The sequence below is a fragment of the Strix uralensis genome, chromosome Z (assembly GCF_047716275.1).
Source record: "Strix uralensis isolate ZFMK-TIS-50842 chromosome Z, bStrUra1, whole genome shotgun sequence".
In the NCBI taxonomy this organism is placed as follows: domain Eukaryota; kingdom Metazoa; phylum Chordata; class Aves; order Strigiformes; family Strigidae; genus Strix; species Strix uralensis.
In genome coordinates this window covers 90680174-90695549 of record NC_134012.1, presented here as the reverse complement: position 1 = coordinate 90695549, position 15376 = coordinate 90680174, and the positions used below count along the sequence as shown (strand labels likewise).

Sequence of the window (15376 nt, the reverse complement as noted above, 5' to 3'; positions counted from 1 at the left end):
TCTCCCACCCCACGGCAACTTGCGAGGCTGTGATAACAACCAGGTCACTCCCGCCATGATCAGCTGTGCTTGGCACCCAGAAAAACCCCTGTCTACATGCTGGATGCTTTAACTATGCTTAGCAGCCTACCAGTTCTCACTAAAATATCACTGCACTCATCTCAAGGGGCACTACAGGGCAGCAATGCTTTACCCGGAACTGAGCTCCAGCAGATTGTTTTCGTGTGCTGTTGAACTTGTTGTCTGCTCCTGGTATGACCTGAAACCAGACCCAAACAAAAGATCACCCCTGGAAGAAGTGCTTGATTGCCACTCAAAGAGCTCTGCTGGAAGGTAGGTGGCAAAAAGGAGACAATGGATTTCAGAGGAGGGAAGACAAGTTAAACATATCAGCAGAAGCAACCAGAACACTCGGTAAAAAACAAAGGAGAAATTGTTGCAAGCAGATTGCTGTCTGCTCTTATTTTCAACCAATTTCTGCCTGCTCTCATTTTCAGCCAGTTTCTCAAATAATAAATATCAGGTAACTCTGTGATAATTTATCAATTTCTGTGTGGACCTGAAGTGCAATACCTTGGCTTTCATATGAGGCATCAATGTCCCCGTCCTGGATATAGTGGCTGGAAGAATAGAAACAACAGTTAATTTTTTTGCTTGCAATCAACTATGTCTAAATGTACAAACCTCACCTCACAGACAAGTCTCCCTACAAATACTGAATCACTGACAAGGTGTTAGGTTTCACCATCTGGAAATACAAGGAAAGAGCTAAAGAAAGGGAGAAGAAAATGCAAATACATGAAGCATACGGTGCAGGCAGTATTATTTTCTGCCACTGAGAAGACAAGGCAATCAGGTTATTGAACAACCCTAAATGACCTTCAAAAGAACTATCATCAACAGGCACCTAACAAAGCAGGAAAAAAGTACAGATAGGAATGGGAAGCTCACCTACAGCAGTCAATACAGGAGGTTACATAAAGTCAGATAGCTTAAAACTAATTCAGTGACAAGATAAAAAATTCAGGGAAGTTGAATTTACTGAAGGATCTAATGACAGTCTTGCACACCCTTGGTGTAATGATCCCATGTGAATCACAGAATGGTTGTGGTTGGAAGGGACCTCTGGAAATCATCTGGGCCGACCCCTTTGCTCAGCAGGGCCACCCAGAGCCAGCCTCCCAGGACTGGACAATCAGTCTACACTGAGAACAGGTTATCTCTGCTGTTTATGAACTTTCAAAGAGTTGGGACTAGACTAAGTATCTTCAGCAACAGTGTGAAAGTGGTAATGAAGAAATACACTGCTGAGCAGAAGAGCTGAAAAACATAGTGGAGAACAGAAATTAACCAGTTACTTGTAAATCCCAGAAAGTGGCATAGACTGAATAGGACAAAAAAAAGATTTCTGCACCAGAAGCACTGTGTTCAGCTAGACAAATTCTAAGGAAGCATCCACCTGACTCTTCGTTAAATGTTTTTCATAGAAGCCTTGGAGACTCTGAGGGCTTATCAATAGCTGGAAAAACGGATGGTGGGAGAGAAATAATGCATGTCCTCAGGTTTTTAACAAGTTGTACCTGAAAAAAAAATTGTTTTTGAAGAGGATAATCTCTACACTCATTGCTTGTGGCTTTACAGCACCCTATATTCAGTGTGAACCGCTAGAAGTTATGACCTTGTCCAGTTTCATTTCTAGACAAGAACAGAGCATATGGAGAGGGCCAGTTGAGACAGTCCAGCAACGGCCCTGGAAATGGGCTATCTGATCTGAGGCAAGACATCTGAGCAGTGGATAATTCTCTGAAAGAGGATACAACCTGCCTTACTTTCCAGGGAAAAAGAAACAGCTACAACAGCTCACTATATGCCAGCAGCTGCACTCCAGGCTGCAGCCTTCCCAGAGTCTCCCTGGGGCTGCCAGCTGTGAAACACATTCGTAGCACACAAGCCTCATCCCTATATTTAGCTCTTGCCAAGGTGGGCCTTGATTCATGTGGGATGTCCTATCATGGTCTAGACCGTGCTTTTGCACCTTGAGGTCCCTTCCAACCCGGTATTCTGTGATCATAGCAGAGGGACTTGCCTGTGAACAGCACACTGAGCAAGGGGGTGATGCTGTTGATGAAGAGCCCACGGATACTGGCTGGCAAGGTGTCTCTGTTCTTCTCTAGAAATCCCCCAGCAGTATATTGTACCTAGGCGAAAGTGCAGCAAGTCACTAAGGCCAGCAGTGCTCACTGGCTTGCTGTGAAAGTCACCTCCACAGCTTGCCAGGAGCAACTGTTAAACTGAATGTACACTTGAATTCGGTACACTGGCTTGAAAGTGAATTCTGTAAATGCATATCCACTCCATTCAGATGCAAATCCTGAGGAACAAACCACTGCAGATGGCACTGAGGTATGAGAACCACAGGAGTGCAGCACAACACTGAAACATCCACCTTTCTTGTTCTCCTTTCCTTGATTATGAAGTTTCATTTACTTTGGTTTATGCTTCACTCTTTTCATTGCTCTCCCCCTCTTTGAAAAGGCTTCCCTCCTGTTGTTATGCATCCCCTTGCTTCTCTTGCTCCCTTCCTTTCTCTTCTCCAGCCTGGTGCTCTCCTATCTATGTTGGGTGTTAATTTCTGTTATAAAGAATGTCATAAGTAATAACTTAGTCAACAATGGTGAGATTACTAAATTACATATTACAATGACCTGAATTGTCATGTCTGCTCCTGCTCCAAAAATTGCCTCCAATCAAAATATTTGGGTCAATGCTTTCAAAATTGGTGGCAGTAAAGTTACATGCATAGTCCTAAGTCTCAAGCTGCTTAGATAACATTTGAATGTATAAATAATTGCCTCCACTTTCAAAACACCTGGCTGCTCTCACTGTGTTCCTCAGTGCTTGCAATAAAATAGTGACTGCTATGCTCTGGAACCCAACAGGTAAAGGTAAAGCCATCAGTCTGTCCTCTGGTGCTGCACAGCGGATGCAAAGCTTTTATTTTATACAGGACTATTTTAAGAGGTCCAATGATGATGAGTACAGCAAATTCTTCTAATACCCTATGCTGGTAGAGGTAGTGTGACTTCCCTCAGGGGTCCTCTCTTCCTGTACCTTCTACAGAAATCCCAGGGAATCCTAGGAGCCAACTCCCTGGGAACACATCACTTCTGTTATATCATCATCAGACCATACACTTCTTAACATCAAAGCCTTATTTGTCAAGCAACACATTTCCCCCCTCCTACATACATTACAACAGCGTTCTTCCTGAAAACAGTACATACTTTCCCGGCATAGTGAAGGATGCTGAAGCCCAAAACATGGCCTCGACCTGGCTGGAAGTGTAAATTCCCCTTGAAGCTGCTGGTTAGTTTATCCACAAATGTCTTGTCAGTGGCCTGCAAGAAAATAGATTTCATAAGGCTGCAACAAGAGTCCTGTTCAGGGTGCATGGAAGCAAAACAAAGTGCTGGACGATACATACTGTACTCTCTGACTCTTCACAGGGATGCCAATATGATTGGACTGTCTCTGATCTGGCTGTCCTGTCTCATCAGTCACACATGGAAACACTTCTGCTCACCCTGTCTTTAAAGTCACACTCCAACATAAGAGCTCTCTCTGAAGCCCAGATACTTATTGCTACATTCCCCCACACTATTTTTTCTGCCCCCTATCTCATGCATACCTGAGGAAATGCACTCTGCTCATCCAGAAGAGACAGGAGCCCAAGTGGCTTGGCCAGGAGCAGATTCTGTAGGGAAAGGAGACACATTACACATATCTAAAGCAGTACAGGACATCTACTCTCACCTACACCACCCTTTGAAGAGGTTCTTCCTAGGTGCATCTCCTCCCCATAGTAGCAAGAGCAAGAATCCTCTCTTGACTGGATGAAGCAATTCTCTCAGTCCTCTCACTCACCAGAATAGGTTCATTGTTGTTGAATGTGATAGTCTCCCAAGGTAACTCTTCTTCCTTATAGGCAGCCTGTTCCAGCTGGAAAATGTGCTGAAACAGAGAAAAAAAGAGGTTGGAGCACCGCGGAACATCTTCCTTCCCATCCTGAACAGAGGACAGAGGCGTGGCTCTCTCACCCACAGCATCAGAGGCCCAAGATGAAACTGCTGTTCTGCATGCTCATCTGTAAGGCTGTCACTCACTGATCCTGGTGCATAAAGCAGGAACACCTCTCAAACTGTAAGTGTCCCTGCTCTGCCAACTTCAGTCACTGCTTGACCCTTCTACTCCTTCCTTTCCTGCACCAGTGGCTCCCCTGCCACAGCAGAGGAGGTTGCTGCTTTCCACCCTGCTTCACTAATCACCATTTCTGTTCTTCCAGGCAGCAGACCTGTTTTTCCCCAAGCTCTCCTTCATATGCCAGGTAGATCAGTGCTCTGCTTTCTCTGCTGCACAAGGTGAGATGACCCACAGCAGACTTACATGGTTGAAGAAGTGCTGCAGCTGCTCATTGGCCAAGTTTATGCAAAGCTGTTCGAAACGATTCACTGCAAAGTTTTCAAACCCAAAAATATCCAAGATACCTAAAAGAGGGAAGACAGGACACCTAAAAGAGGGAAGGAGCCTGCAGACCATCCCTGCAGATAGCTGCATACCCCAACACACAACTAAATCTCCCACCACCCAGCTCTTGTGGCACACGGAAACCCCAGCCAAGTCACCAGCAGCACCCCTCCCATAATGCCCACTGGAGAACTAGTTAGGAGAAACCCCACTCCCACCCCTGGCTCTTCTGCAAAACTAGAGTACCCAGAACTACAGCCTCACAGTTGGTTCAGATCAACCAACTGCTCAGAGTTGGCCAAAGCCCTGCAGACTTTATGCTGCTGACTAGTATCTCCAACACGATCATGTCTTTGATAATCACAGAATCAACTAGGTTGGAAAGGACCTTGAAGATCATCTAGTCCAACCGTTAACCTAACACTGACAGTTCCCATCTACACCATAACTCTCAGCGCTATGTCAACCCTACTCAAACACCTCCAGGGATGGGGACTCCACCACCTCCCTGGGCAATTCATTCCACTGCCTAATAATCCGTTCTGTAAAGAAATACTTCCTGACATCTAGTCTAAACCTTCCCTGGCACAACTTGAGGCCATTACCTCTTGTCCTGTCGCTTGTTACTTGGTTAAAGAGGATCCCTGCATGCAATCTCTGTGAAACATCATATTGTGCCTTTCTATTGTTGTGACTGAGGGATGCACATTTAAGGACAGAACAGGAGCAAGGCAGGCAGAACTCACCTATCTCCCCCAGTTCCACCTCAGGATCCACGTTCTCAGCCAGCAGCTCATTGATCTTGCAAACAATCCAGCCAAATACTCGGCCATAGGCCACCTTTGCAATGGAGTCCCTAGCATCTGCACAGAGAGAACAGCAGCTCACTGAAGGGCTCCAAGGAGAGCAGGGAACATAGCACACAAGGTGGCTCAATATATTCACCTCTAGCAACAATGTCTAGTTGTTTATGAAGCTATTTTAAAGATCTGATAAAGATTAGATATCTGTATGATCATCCCTGCCCTCTGCTCGCTCACACAGAGCTCTTTCATTCAAAGATCTTCACAGTCTTTCTATAAGATCAGACATGGCACACTAGGGCACTTGTGAGACCATCTAAAATGGAAAATTTCCAAAAAAGTCCAGCCACTTTTTAGAATATCCCAAGACTTGCCTTCCCCTCTGCAGGTCTACTGAGTATGGATCCCCTCACTGCTAAACCAAGCAAGAGGTTCCAAGTTGTAAAGTTGTACTTGGAAAACTGAAAGGTTCTGTTCTTCCTAGTCCACAGATGCAAAACGTTTAAACGCTGTGAGCAAGAATAGGATGCAATTGATGGAAAACTTGCTGACATCTAAGAACAAAACCAAATCAACATGACCTACTGCATGATGGGAGATGAGCATTTTATTATTTAGAGAGGTGCAAGAGAAGACATTTGGTAAACAGAACTAGCTCATTCTCCATTTCCAGTTTTTTCTTTCATTTATTTTAAGAATTAATCTAGAAATCCTGAGATTTCATGCTTTTAAATTTATTTTAAAAATCTTTTATTTTAACCAAACCTTTTTGTGCAGATTATCTTGGATTATTTTCTTTTCTTGTTGAAAAGGAAAATAAGACCTTGTGTTTGCTACTTTAACATACTCCCCTTTCATGTCACTCCTTCCCTGATACTGTGCTGTCTCACGGATTCTCTCAGTTATTTCTCCATCTACTATCTAGAGCTCTGTGCACTGCCAGCACTCTGCAACAGGAGCCCTCCCCTCTTTTGTACCTACAGCTTCCTTCTAGGCTGGACTGAGGGAGAAAACAAAGCTAATTCCTTGGTTTCTCATTTTAATCTCTGCAGTCTCCTGGAGATCAAACAAAAGTAGCATTCATGGTCCTACATGTCAGTAAGAGACTAAACAGATAAACATTGATATACTTGCCCCTGTGCAAGAGGAATGAAGGGGCACAGACAGACATCTTTGTTCCCAACAAGTTTCAGATGTGTGGGGATACCCTTCCATCAAATATGGGTCAGTCTTTCTGACTGCACATCTGCAATTCATTATGTTTCTTACCTTCTGCCTGCTGCTGGGTGTGAAAACGCTGAATCTGTTCGCCTCGGGTCACCGACATTGTACAAATAAGGCATTTTAACAGTTCATCTTCTTGGACTCCAAACTGACCCTGGGAGAGGGGAAAGAGATGAGGACAGTTAATAGTAAACCTTTGTTTTACTTGTGGGGATTGTATCTCCTTGCATCTGTGTGGCACGCAGTGTAATGGGGTCATGATTCAGATTAAGGCCTCTGAGCTCTACTGTAAGGTAAATATTACTGTTAACATCTCACAGCACTGGAGTCAGATGCAGGCTCCAAGATCTCCGTTATCCCTGCAGTGACCAAACTCACTCTTGTACTCTCTCTGAAATACTTTGTTTTGCTCTCACCGTGCTACCACCTTTCACCTTGTTTGGGAGCAACGCCAGACCCTGCTGAGTGGTTTAATGACTTATTGAACAGCACCACACAGAGGTGACTGTGCAGGTGCTGAGATGTCTGAGCTTCAGCAGACAGAGTCACATGAACCCACAAAAGACAGGAAACAAAGGGAAATCAGACACAACTGAAGCCTTTAGTGATTGCTTTAACAGGAATTCCCCTTCCACGGGCAAAAAACAAGGAGCAGACTTTAAGAAGTAACAGAGAGAAGTTGGCTGCTGAACAGATGTAGGTGGTTGTTTCAGGTATGGTGTAGGAGGGAAACAGGCAAAGAGGTCAGAGTGAAACCAAAAACCAAGGGTGCTGGGATTTCAAACAGGTCAAAATAAAAAGACATAGAAAGGGCAGAAATACAACACATTTTTCTGTTGTGTTGTTAACAAACAGGATAATGTATCCATACCATATAATAAAAATGGGATGGTCCTGGGGAATATATACTTCTTAATCTGTGATAATTTCATGTGAAATAGTAGGAAGCTTAATTCTGGATAACCAACGAAAATTGATAGCAGTTAACGTGGTATCTTTGGACAAGATCTGTCAAGAACACAGAACTAGCATTCAGACACTGCACACCTGAATTTCTCCAAGGCATCATCACACTTAGTAACATATAACATTTAATTTTAAAAAGCTTGTATTGTATGAAGTCAACAAGGCTATGCAAGAGACTGGTTCTAGACACACAAGAAATAGAAGCTGGGAAGTGTCTTTTTGGGAATGAATAGCAGTGAACACAAACAGCCATGGGATCATACTGTGCATTTCTGGAAAAAACTCCTTGTTCTTCAGGAGCAGCTTCTGCAGTCATACTGCCAGTGAGAACCAGCATCCTATCCATAATGTTTCTGTCAGCTCTTCTTGTGACTCACCGCTGCAGCCTTCAGCCATCCCCGGGAGGCTTCACTCACTTTTACAGACCCATTGCTCTCCTCAGGTTCAAAGATCACATTGCCCAGAGACAACACACCAGCCAAGATAGCCTGCATGTCCACTTGCTCCTAAAACACAAAAGAAAGGTGACTGAAAACCTACCAGCATGTAACATATACAACATGGAGGCCCCAGAAGTTGGAGAGGTGAGGGAAAGGCACAGGCAGTCTGTGGGAAAAGGCTCTACACAAAGTCTGACAGACTCAGGTGGTTTGGAAGCAACACTGAAAATCCAGAGGAGAGAAATAGGACTGACCCTCAAAACAGCAGCCAGAAAGAAATCCTATGCCTGCAGGAAGTACAGAAGGAAATTAAATGACCCCAGAACTAACCTGTTCTTGGAAGCCCACCATGTCAAGAGCATTGCACACCTCTTGGTATTTGTGTTTCCAACGCTGAGCTACATCCTGTGTACCAAATCGTCCACTTATGTACCTGAGAAAGTGTATATCCCATACAAAACCGTCACACAATCAGCACAGCAAGTCAGTCCTACCCCACAGGAACAAAGCAAATCAGCAGCAGTGGACATGAAAGGGAAAGAAACTTTTCCAAGGTAATGCAGCAAAGACAACTCCAGCCCTCCCAGCTTCCATGATGACCCATACAGGTAGCTCCATTCAGATCCCACTCCAGCTTCCAGTCATTGGTTTACATGTACCAGGCTCCACAGATAGAGCCACAGGGCAGATGCATAGGCTCCATTATGCTTTCCCCTCCACCCCCATCATGAAGACTAAACTAGGGTCTGTCTGCCTTTGAAGTACCTGTAGAGTGAAGGATCCAATAGCCCATACATCTCCTTTTCCTCTGATGAGAGTCCAGCAAACATGTAGTAGAAGATATGGAAATTCCTCTCCCCAGCATCTTGTTGCACTACCCGTGACTTCTCTAACAGGTACTCACTCAGCTTTGCACCTTGCACTGCACACAAGAAGGTGACAGGGTAAACTTTGCACTTGGGGACAGGAAGTTGACTGAGCTGTCCCGCATCTCTTATTTGATGATAGGAGCATGGAATCGTCTAAAATAACTTCCTTGTGTGCAACAACCTCTAGGCTGCTCAATACCCTGGAAACGGGCTTCTCCATGCTTCCCATCATCTTAGAGATGTCTGCTCACCTCCTTTAGCAGCAACTGAGGCTTCTGGCACCATAGAATATTACTGACACTTCCCCTGCACTGTCACCTCCATATCTTTCCTGTATGCCCACACTGTCCAAACTCAGGCCTTATCTTACAGCTATGGTTGCTGTAATATTTTACTTAATTGCACACCCTTCCCACAGGGAGTCAGGTGTCAAAAATTCATCCTCCACAAGTTCTGGCTACTCAGTCCACTCCCTCCAGTGCCTAACCATCCCCCAGACTAGTAACTGCCCTTGACTTTACCTGTATTTTTCTGGAAATGCAGCTGTATGTATTTTCCAAAGCGGCTGCTGTTGTCATTCATCACAGTCTGGGCATTGCCAAAAGCTTCAAGCAACGGATTTACCTAAAACAAGACAGCAAGCAGAACAAGCATTCTTCAAATTAGGTGATAGAATCTAACTTACTTGGAAAAGTTCAACTTAGCATTTACTACTCGGCATTCAGCTGAAATAGGAGCCATTCCATGAGTACCCAAGAGCACCTGTTTTATCATACCCTGGATAAAGGAACTGAAAGAGGCAAATGTAACAAACATTAGCAGCATGAGATTACTGAAAATAAGCACAAATTGATTTGATCTCAGTAAGATCATTGACTCATCTGTTAAAATATAAGGTCGGTATAACGGATTTCCACAAAGCATCTGACATGGTATCACTAGATAATTGGACTGCTATACTACAACAGTAAACAAGGTAAACATGGCACTCAGTAAATGCAAGCATGGTAACTTAGCTACTGAAGTTTGTAGATTGCACAAGACTCAGGACAGTGAATTATAAAGAAACTAACAGAACAATCAGATCAACTTGGTAAACTGGCTGGAAACAAGGTGAAATGACAATTTTTCTATATTTGAGCAAATAATGCCTGCTGACTGGAAGAATGATGCCTTAGGGTACATGCTGAGCAGCCTGCTGAACATGGCTTTACAGCATGACACTGTAATCCCAAAAGGGCTAACTTAGTCCTTGCATATATCTACAGGAACCACATAAGATACCTATTATTTCTTCACCATCACCTCCAGGCTTTCCAAGGGCAGCTCACCTGGACTGAAGTGAAATTTGTTTCCAGTGGAAGAATTGCAGGCTGGCTTCAGGCACTACGCTGAGCAAACACAGCTATCCTGCCTCCTGAACCTGCTCAGGTCAGGAGCAGCAGTGTGGCCCAAGCCAGCTCCAAGCAGAGCCACAGGTATATCAATGCTATGTTCCCACAATGGAGCACAGACATTCACCTCGGATCCACTGTGGATGATACCACACTGAAATAATAAGCTCTTCCAGAGCCCAAAGCATGGTGCAGTGTATTGGGTTTACGCAGCAAGGTTTCGGTAGTGGGGGGGCTACAGGGGTGGCTTCTGTGAGAAGATGCCAGAAGCTTTCCCCACGTCCAACATATGGCTCGAAGACAGACCCACTGCTGGCCAAGGCCAAGCCATCAGCAACAGCACCTCTGTGATAACATATTTGAGAAGGGGAAAAAACCCCTGTGCTACAGGAGCCAGAAGATAGGAGCGAAAATATGTGGGAGAAACAACTCCGCAGACACCAAGGTCAGTGAAGAAGGAGGGGAGGAGGTACTTCAGGCACTGGAGCAGAGATTCCCCTGCAGCCCGTGGTGCAGCCCATGGTGAAGCCCATGGTGAAGCAGCAGTGCCCTGCACCCATGGAGGTTAATGGTGGAGCAGATCTCCATCTACAGCACGTGGAAGACCCCACACCAGAGCAGGGGGATGTGCCCGAAGGAGGCTCTGACCCTGTGGGAAGCCCACACTGGAGCAGGCTCCTGGCAGGACCTGTGGAGAGAGGAGCCCATGCTGGAGCAGGTTTGCTGGCAGGACTTGTGGCACCATGGGGGACCTACGCTGGAGCAGTCTGTTCCTGAAGGACTGCACCCCATGGGAGGGACCCACGCTGGGGCAGTTCGTGAAGAACTGCAGCCTGTGGGAAGGACACATGTTGGAGAAGTTCGTGGAGGACTGTCTCCCACAGGAGGGACTCCACGCTGGACCAGGGGATGAGGGTGAGAAGAAAGGAGCAGCAGAGACAATGTGTGATGAACTGACCACAAAGCCCATTCCTCATCCTCCTGCACCGCTGGTGGTGAGGAGGCAGAGAAATCAGGAGTGAAGTTGAGCCTGGGAGGAAGGGAGGGGTGGGAGGAAGGTGTTTTAAGATTTGTTCTTATTTCTCATTATCCTACTCTGATGCTAATTGGCAATAAATTAATTTTCCCCAAGTCGACTGTGTTTTGCCTGTGACAATAACTGCTGGGTGACCTCTCTGTCCTTATCTTGACCCACAAGCCTTTTGTCGTATTTTTCTCTCCTCTGTCCAGTTGAGGAGTAGGGGTGATAGAGAGGCTTGGTGGGCACCTGGTGTCCAGCCAAAGTTAACCCACCACACATAGAAAGATCTCTCTGCCTCTACAGGAAACCTGTAAACACAGACTTTAAAATGAAGTAGTCCAAGAACTCAATCTGCTTAATCTATCACATGGACAGTTAAAGTATGATGTGATCAAAAAAACCTCACAACACCTTGGGGAGCAATTCAAGTGGAAATACTTCAGACCAAAGAGACAAATACATTTCAAAATCAGCTAGCAAAGGTGTATGAAAATAGCAAAGATGAAGTTAGCAGGTATGTGCCTGACAGTAAGTAGAAGTAGCCAAGGAAAGGTGACTGAAGGCTGTGTGGATTCTCCATCCCTGTGTACCATTAAATCAAGACTTAATTTTTCTAATAAAAGTCCTTGTTCCTCCTAAAAATGCCCCTAATGCCTTGTCACAGAGAACATGATAAATGACTGCAATAGTTTTCTATCATTTAAGATACCACTACATTCCCAGCAAGCAGAACTGCTGACCTACCAACCTTCTAATTTGTGGTCAGCCATTTCACCATCCTTACCTACTATTTTCTTATGTGTCTCATGTTTTGCTCCCTGACTTCCAGTGGTGATTCATCAGCAGGCTTCCTGAGCCTTATGCAAGCTGTCCTGCAGCAGTGTTGCTTCTGCACCTTCAAGCACCATCAGGTAATGACCTACCTGAAGGATCTGCTGTTCCAGCTGCGAGTTGCCTTTGCATAGGTTCATTATGTGCTGCAACAATAGCTTCGTACTCTCTGTTTTCCCTGCACCGCTCTCTCCACTGCCAAGAAAAAGCAAAGGAAATTCCAACAGCCGTAAAGTATAGTTGTTCTGCCCCTTATGTCTTAGTGTCCCATCCCTCGAGAGTGCTTCCCTGTCCAAGAGTTTCATAACTTTTTCAGCTCAACTGCATGTGTGAGTACAAACTCACACCACAGCTTTACACAGTGGATTCCACAAGGTACTGATCCCTCTTCACGGGAATTTTTCCCCTCATCTACAAGGAAGTAGAGGTATACCCCATGCCATCACTTCTGGATGGGGTGCACCCAACAGACCATTTGCCCCGTTTCTTAAGAAAAAACTGTATCTAACTTCTGGAAAACAACCTCCTTCAAAAGTGATCTGATAGATCGACTGGAGTCACACACGCTGGAGTCGACAGCTTCCTCTTTCTTCAAAGAGATTTGCCCCATCCATCTCACATTCACAACTGAGTACTGATCTTGAGATACTGCAGCAATTTCAAATCTCAGGCACTTCACACATTCACATGCATCAGCCAGCTGAGAAGGTGGTCATGCCACCGCAGAGCTGCCCGCACACCCACAGCGGCAGCGGTGCACGTCACTCCGCCGTCACACGTGCCCAGCACCTCCACCTCCAAGTCAAACAAGCAGCACTCGGAAAGCACAGTTTCCCCTGTCCTGGGAGGGGGAATGTACAATCAGTGAGACAACGTGTCCTTGACTGACAACGTCATACAGGCAGAGAACTTCAGTGTACGCACAGAAAAAAACAAATGCAGGAAACGCTGAAGGTATACTTGAGGGCAGACTTCTGTTTCCACACCTGAACTTTGAGCATCTGGTGTGGCTTTACTGCTTTGTAGCTCTCAGTAGCTGTGCTTGGGATCAAGTATGTGTCATAGGTGGCTAAATACCTCAAATACAACAGATACCTGATCTCAAGCACAGATCAAGCCATCGCCATCTGAATGTGCACAAAGATAGTAAGACCATTTTGCCAGTTGAGAACATGCCATCCAGACAGTGCTCCTGCTCAGTGTATGTTTTTTGTCTTCAGTGACTTCCCTCCTCCACAGAAGCACTATCAGTCAACACTCCCATGGTTCAAGCTTATCCTTGTATCCTCCAGCAAGCACAACAGCTTTATCAGATCATGAAAACACTCTCCAGCTGCAGGTGTGTAACTGCCCCAGGCTGTGAAAAAAGCAAAGTCATCTCCAGGAGACCCAAGTGCTGTACCACAGCATAGTCAGGCTGTGACTAACACCCACTGGGAATGGGAAGGCAAGAGGAGCCAGTGGAATTTGCAGCACAGGACAACTTGATTGCAATAAGCATTTGCCACCCAGGGGCAGCCACTGTGTACAACATCAGCCTCTGAAACATGCCATCCAGAACTCCCAGACTAAGTTGGAGAGACCAAAGAGACCACAAAGAATAGTGGAACCTGGTCTGTCCCCATGCTGTTCTGATGAACTAGGAGGAGTGACGTCCTCCTCCCCCTCCACCCCAACTTTAGCCATGATTGGTAATCTTATTAATGAATGTTTCACCACTTGCAGAAAGCAAAACCATGAGCTTCCTGTGACAGCAACACACAGACCAGTTAATAGGGTTGCAAGATGCACAACAGGAGTAGTTCAGACTCTCATCTCTGAGACCACAAACTGCTGAGAGAAAACAATGAGACCACTGACTTCTTGGCAAATGCCCAAAGGTTACTTGTTCTTGTCTTCCATCTCCCAAGACAAACACTATGACTGTTTTCCATCCTAAGAGTCCTACCAGCATCCCCTCTTCCACCTGCTGACTCCATGGCCACCAACCACTTCATGAGAGCACTTCATGTGAAGCACAGGCACTGATGGCTTGCAGGCTAGAGAAATGAATGGGTCTCAAGTGACCCTCAAGGTCAGCTCCCCATCCCACCACAACACTCAGCAGTAATTCAGCAAGTTTTTTCCACACTGTGTAGACTGAAAATACTGTTAAAATGACTGGAAGGCCAATATAAAGAAGGGAGTATTAAATCAAACAAGCTGGCAATTAACATTTTCACCAAGATGACATTTAAACTGTTCTGTACGATAGCCAGAACACAGTTAGTGTTTTGAGGCTTTCTCCTTGATGTTGTTTGAGGCTTTCTCTGCTAGTTGATGTTGTCTGAAGCTTCCTCTGCTACTCGATACTATCTGCTGTCCTGTACAGTTTCAGCAGAACAAAGACATCACAGAGTGAAATGTTTGTGACAGGGGTAAACTCTTAGGTTACAAGAGCCCATTTTTTTTCCCTTCTAGTGCACAGAAGTGCCCAGGACAGTAAGATTTTTCCCAGACCAGATTACCAAAGGTCTTGGGACAAAAAAGCTTCTGTTCTTCTTTCTCCTGCTCTGTGGTTATATATGGGAAGATCCACTTTGGGAAAAGAGGTTCCTCTCATTACAGATAACCTTTGGTTAAATCCTTCCAATACCAATTGCCCTCCAGATGCAAACCTGACATATTTAGCTGTGTTACCAGCATCAGCAGCTGAGCTGCTTCACAAAAGCCAGCTTACCTTTGCCACACACCTCCCTTCACAACCTGCGTGCTCTCCTGTCTGGAAAGCAAATGGGTCAGGAAGAGCAATGTGTTGCAAGCGCAGTTGGGTTTTGTCACACCACCAGCACTAGAGAGGAGCTTCGCCTGAAGCTTCACCGGGCAGAGCCCAGCAAGAGCTCGCTGGCCGCCACCCGGACCCCCTCCTCTGCCTGGCTCCGGCGAGCCCCCAGTCCGGCCCGGTCGCCCACCCAGCCCTCACCTGATGACGATGCACTGGCTCTGGGGCCTGCCCCCACGGTGGCCCAGCATGCCGTGGTAGGCCCGGCTGGCCACGGCGAAGATGTGGGGGGGCAGCGCGCCTGTCTCGTGGCACCGGTACCGCTCGGAGACCTGGGGGGAAGGGGAGGGGGTGAGGTGGTGAAGGCGCTGGGCGGGGGGCGGCGGGGCCCGGCCGGCGGGGGCCGCGGGGACTCACCTCTCTCCCGTAGAGCGGCAGCGGCTGGAAGGGGTTCACGGCGATGAGTATGTCCCCGACGCCGGTCTGGCGGAGAGGGGGAGAGCCCGTCAGCGGAGAGCTCGTCAGCCGAGCCTCCGCCGCCCC

At 46.3% G+C, this 15376-nt stretch overlaps 1 protein-coding gene across 1 annotated transcript in view; it reads right to left on the bottom strand.

Annotated features, from left to right (window-relative positions):
• The window catches only part of LOC141938299 (myosin-IIIb-like), a 29494-nt gene that overhangs the window by 13947 nt on the left and 171 nt on the right, over positions 1–15376 (bottom strand). The window contains exons 2-16 of the mRNA XM_074856941.1: positions 15251–15316; positions 15035–15165; positions 12165–12267; positions 9348–9450; positions 8723–8879; positions 8288–8390; positions 7895–8023; positions 6597–6705; positions 5271–5387; positions 4444–4544; positions 3925–4011; positions 3689–3754; positions 3285–3398; positions 2016–2198; positions 194–259 (exon numbers count right to left, since the gene is read on the bottom strand). Coding sequence (XP_074713042.1) covers positions 194–259; positions 2016–2198; positions 3285–3398; positions 3689–3754; positions 3925–4011; positions 4444–4544; positions 5271–5387; positions 6597–6705; positions 7895–8023; positions 8288–8390; positions 8723–8879; positions 9348–9450; positions 12165–12267; positions 15035–15165; positions 15251–15316 — 1635 coding nt within the window. The remainder of the gene's footprint in view (positions 1–193; positions 260–2015; positions 2199–3284; positions 3399–3688; positions 3755–3924; positions 4012–4443; positions 4545–5270; positions 5388–6596; positions 6706–7894; positions 8024–8287; positions 8391–8722; positions 8880–9347; positions 9451–12164; positions 12268–15034; positions 15166–15250; positions 15317–15376) is intronic.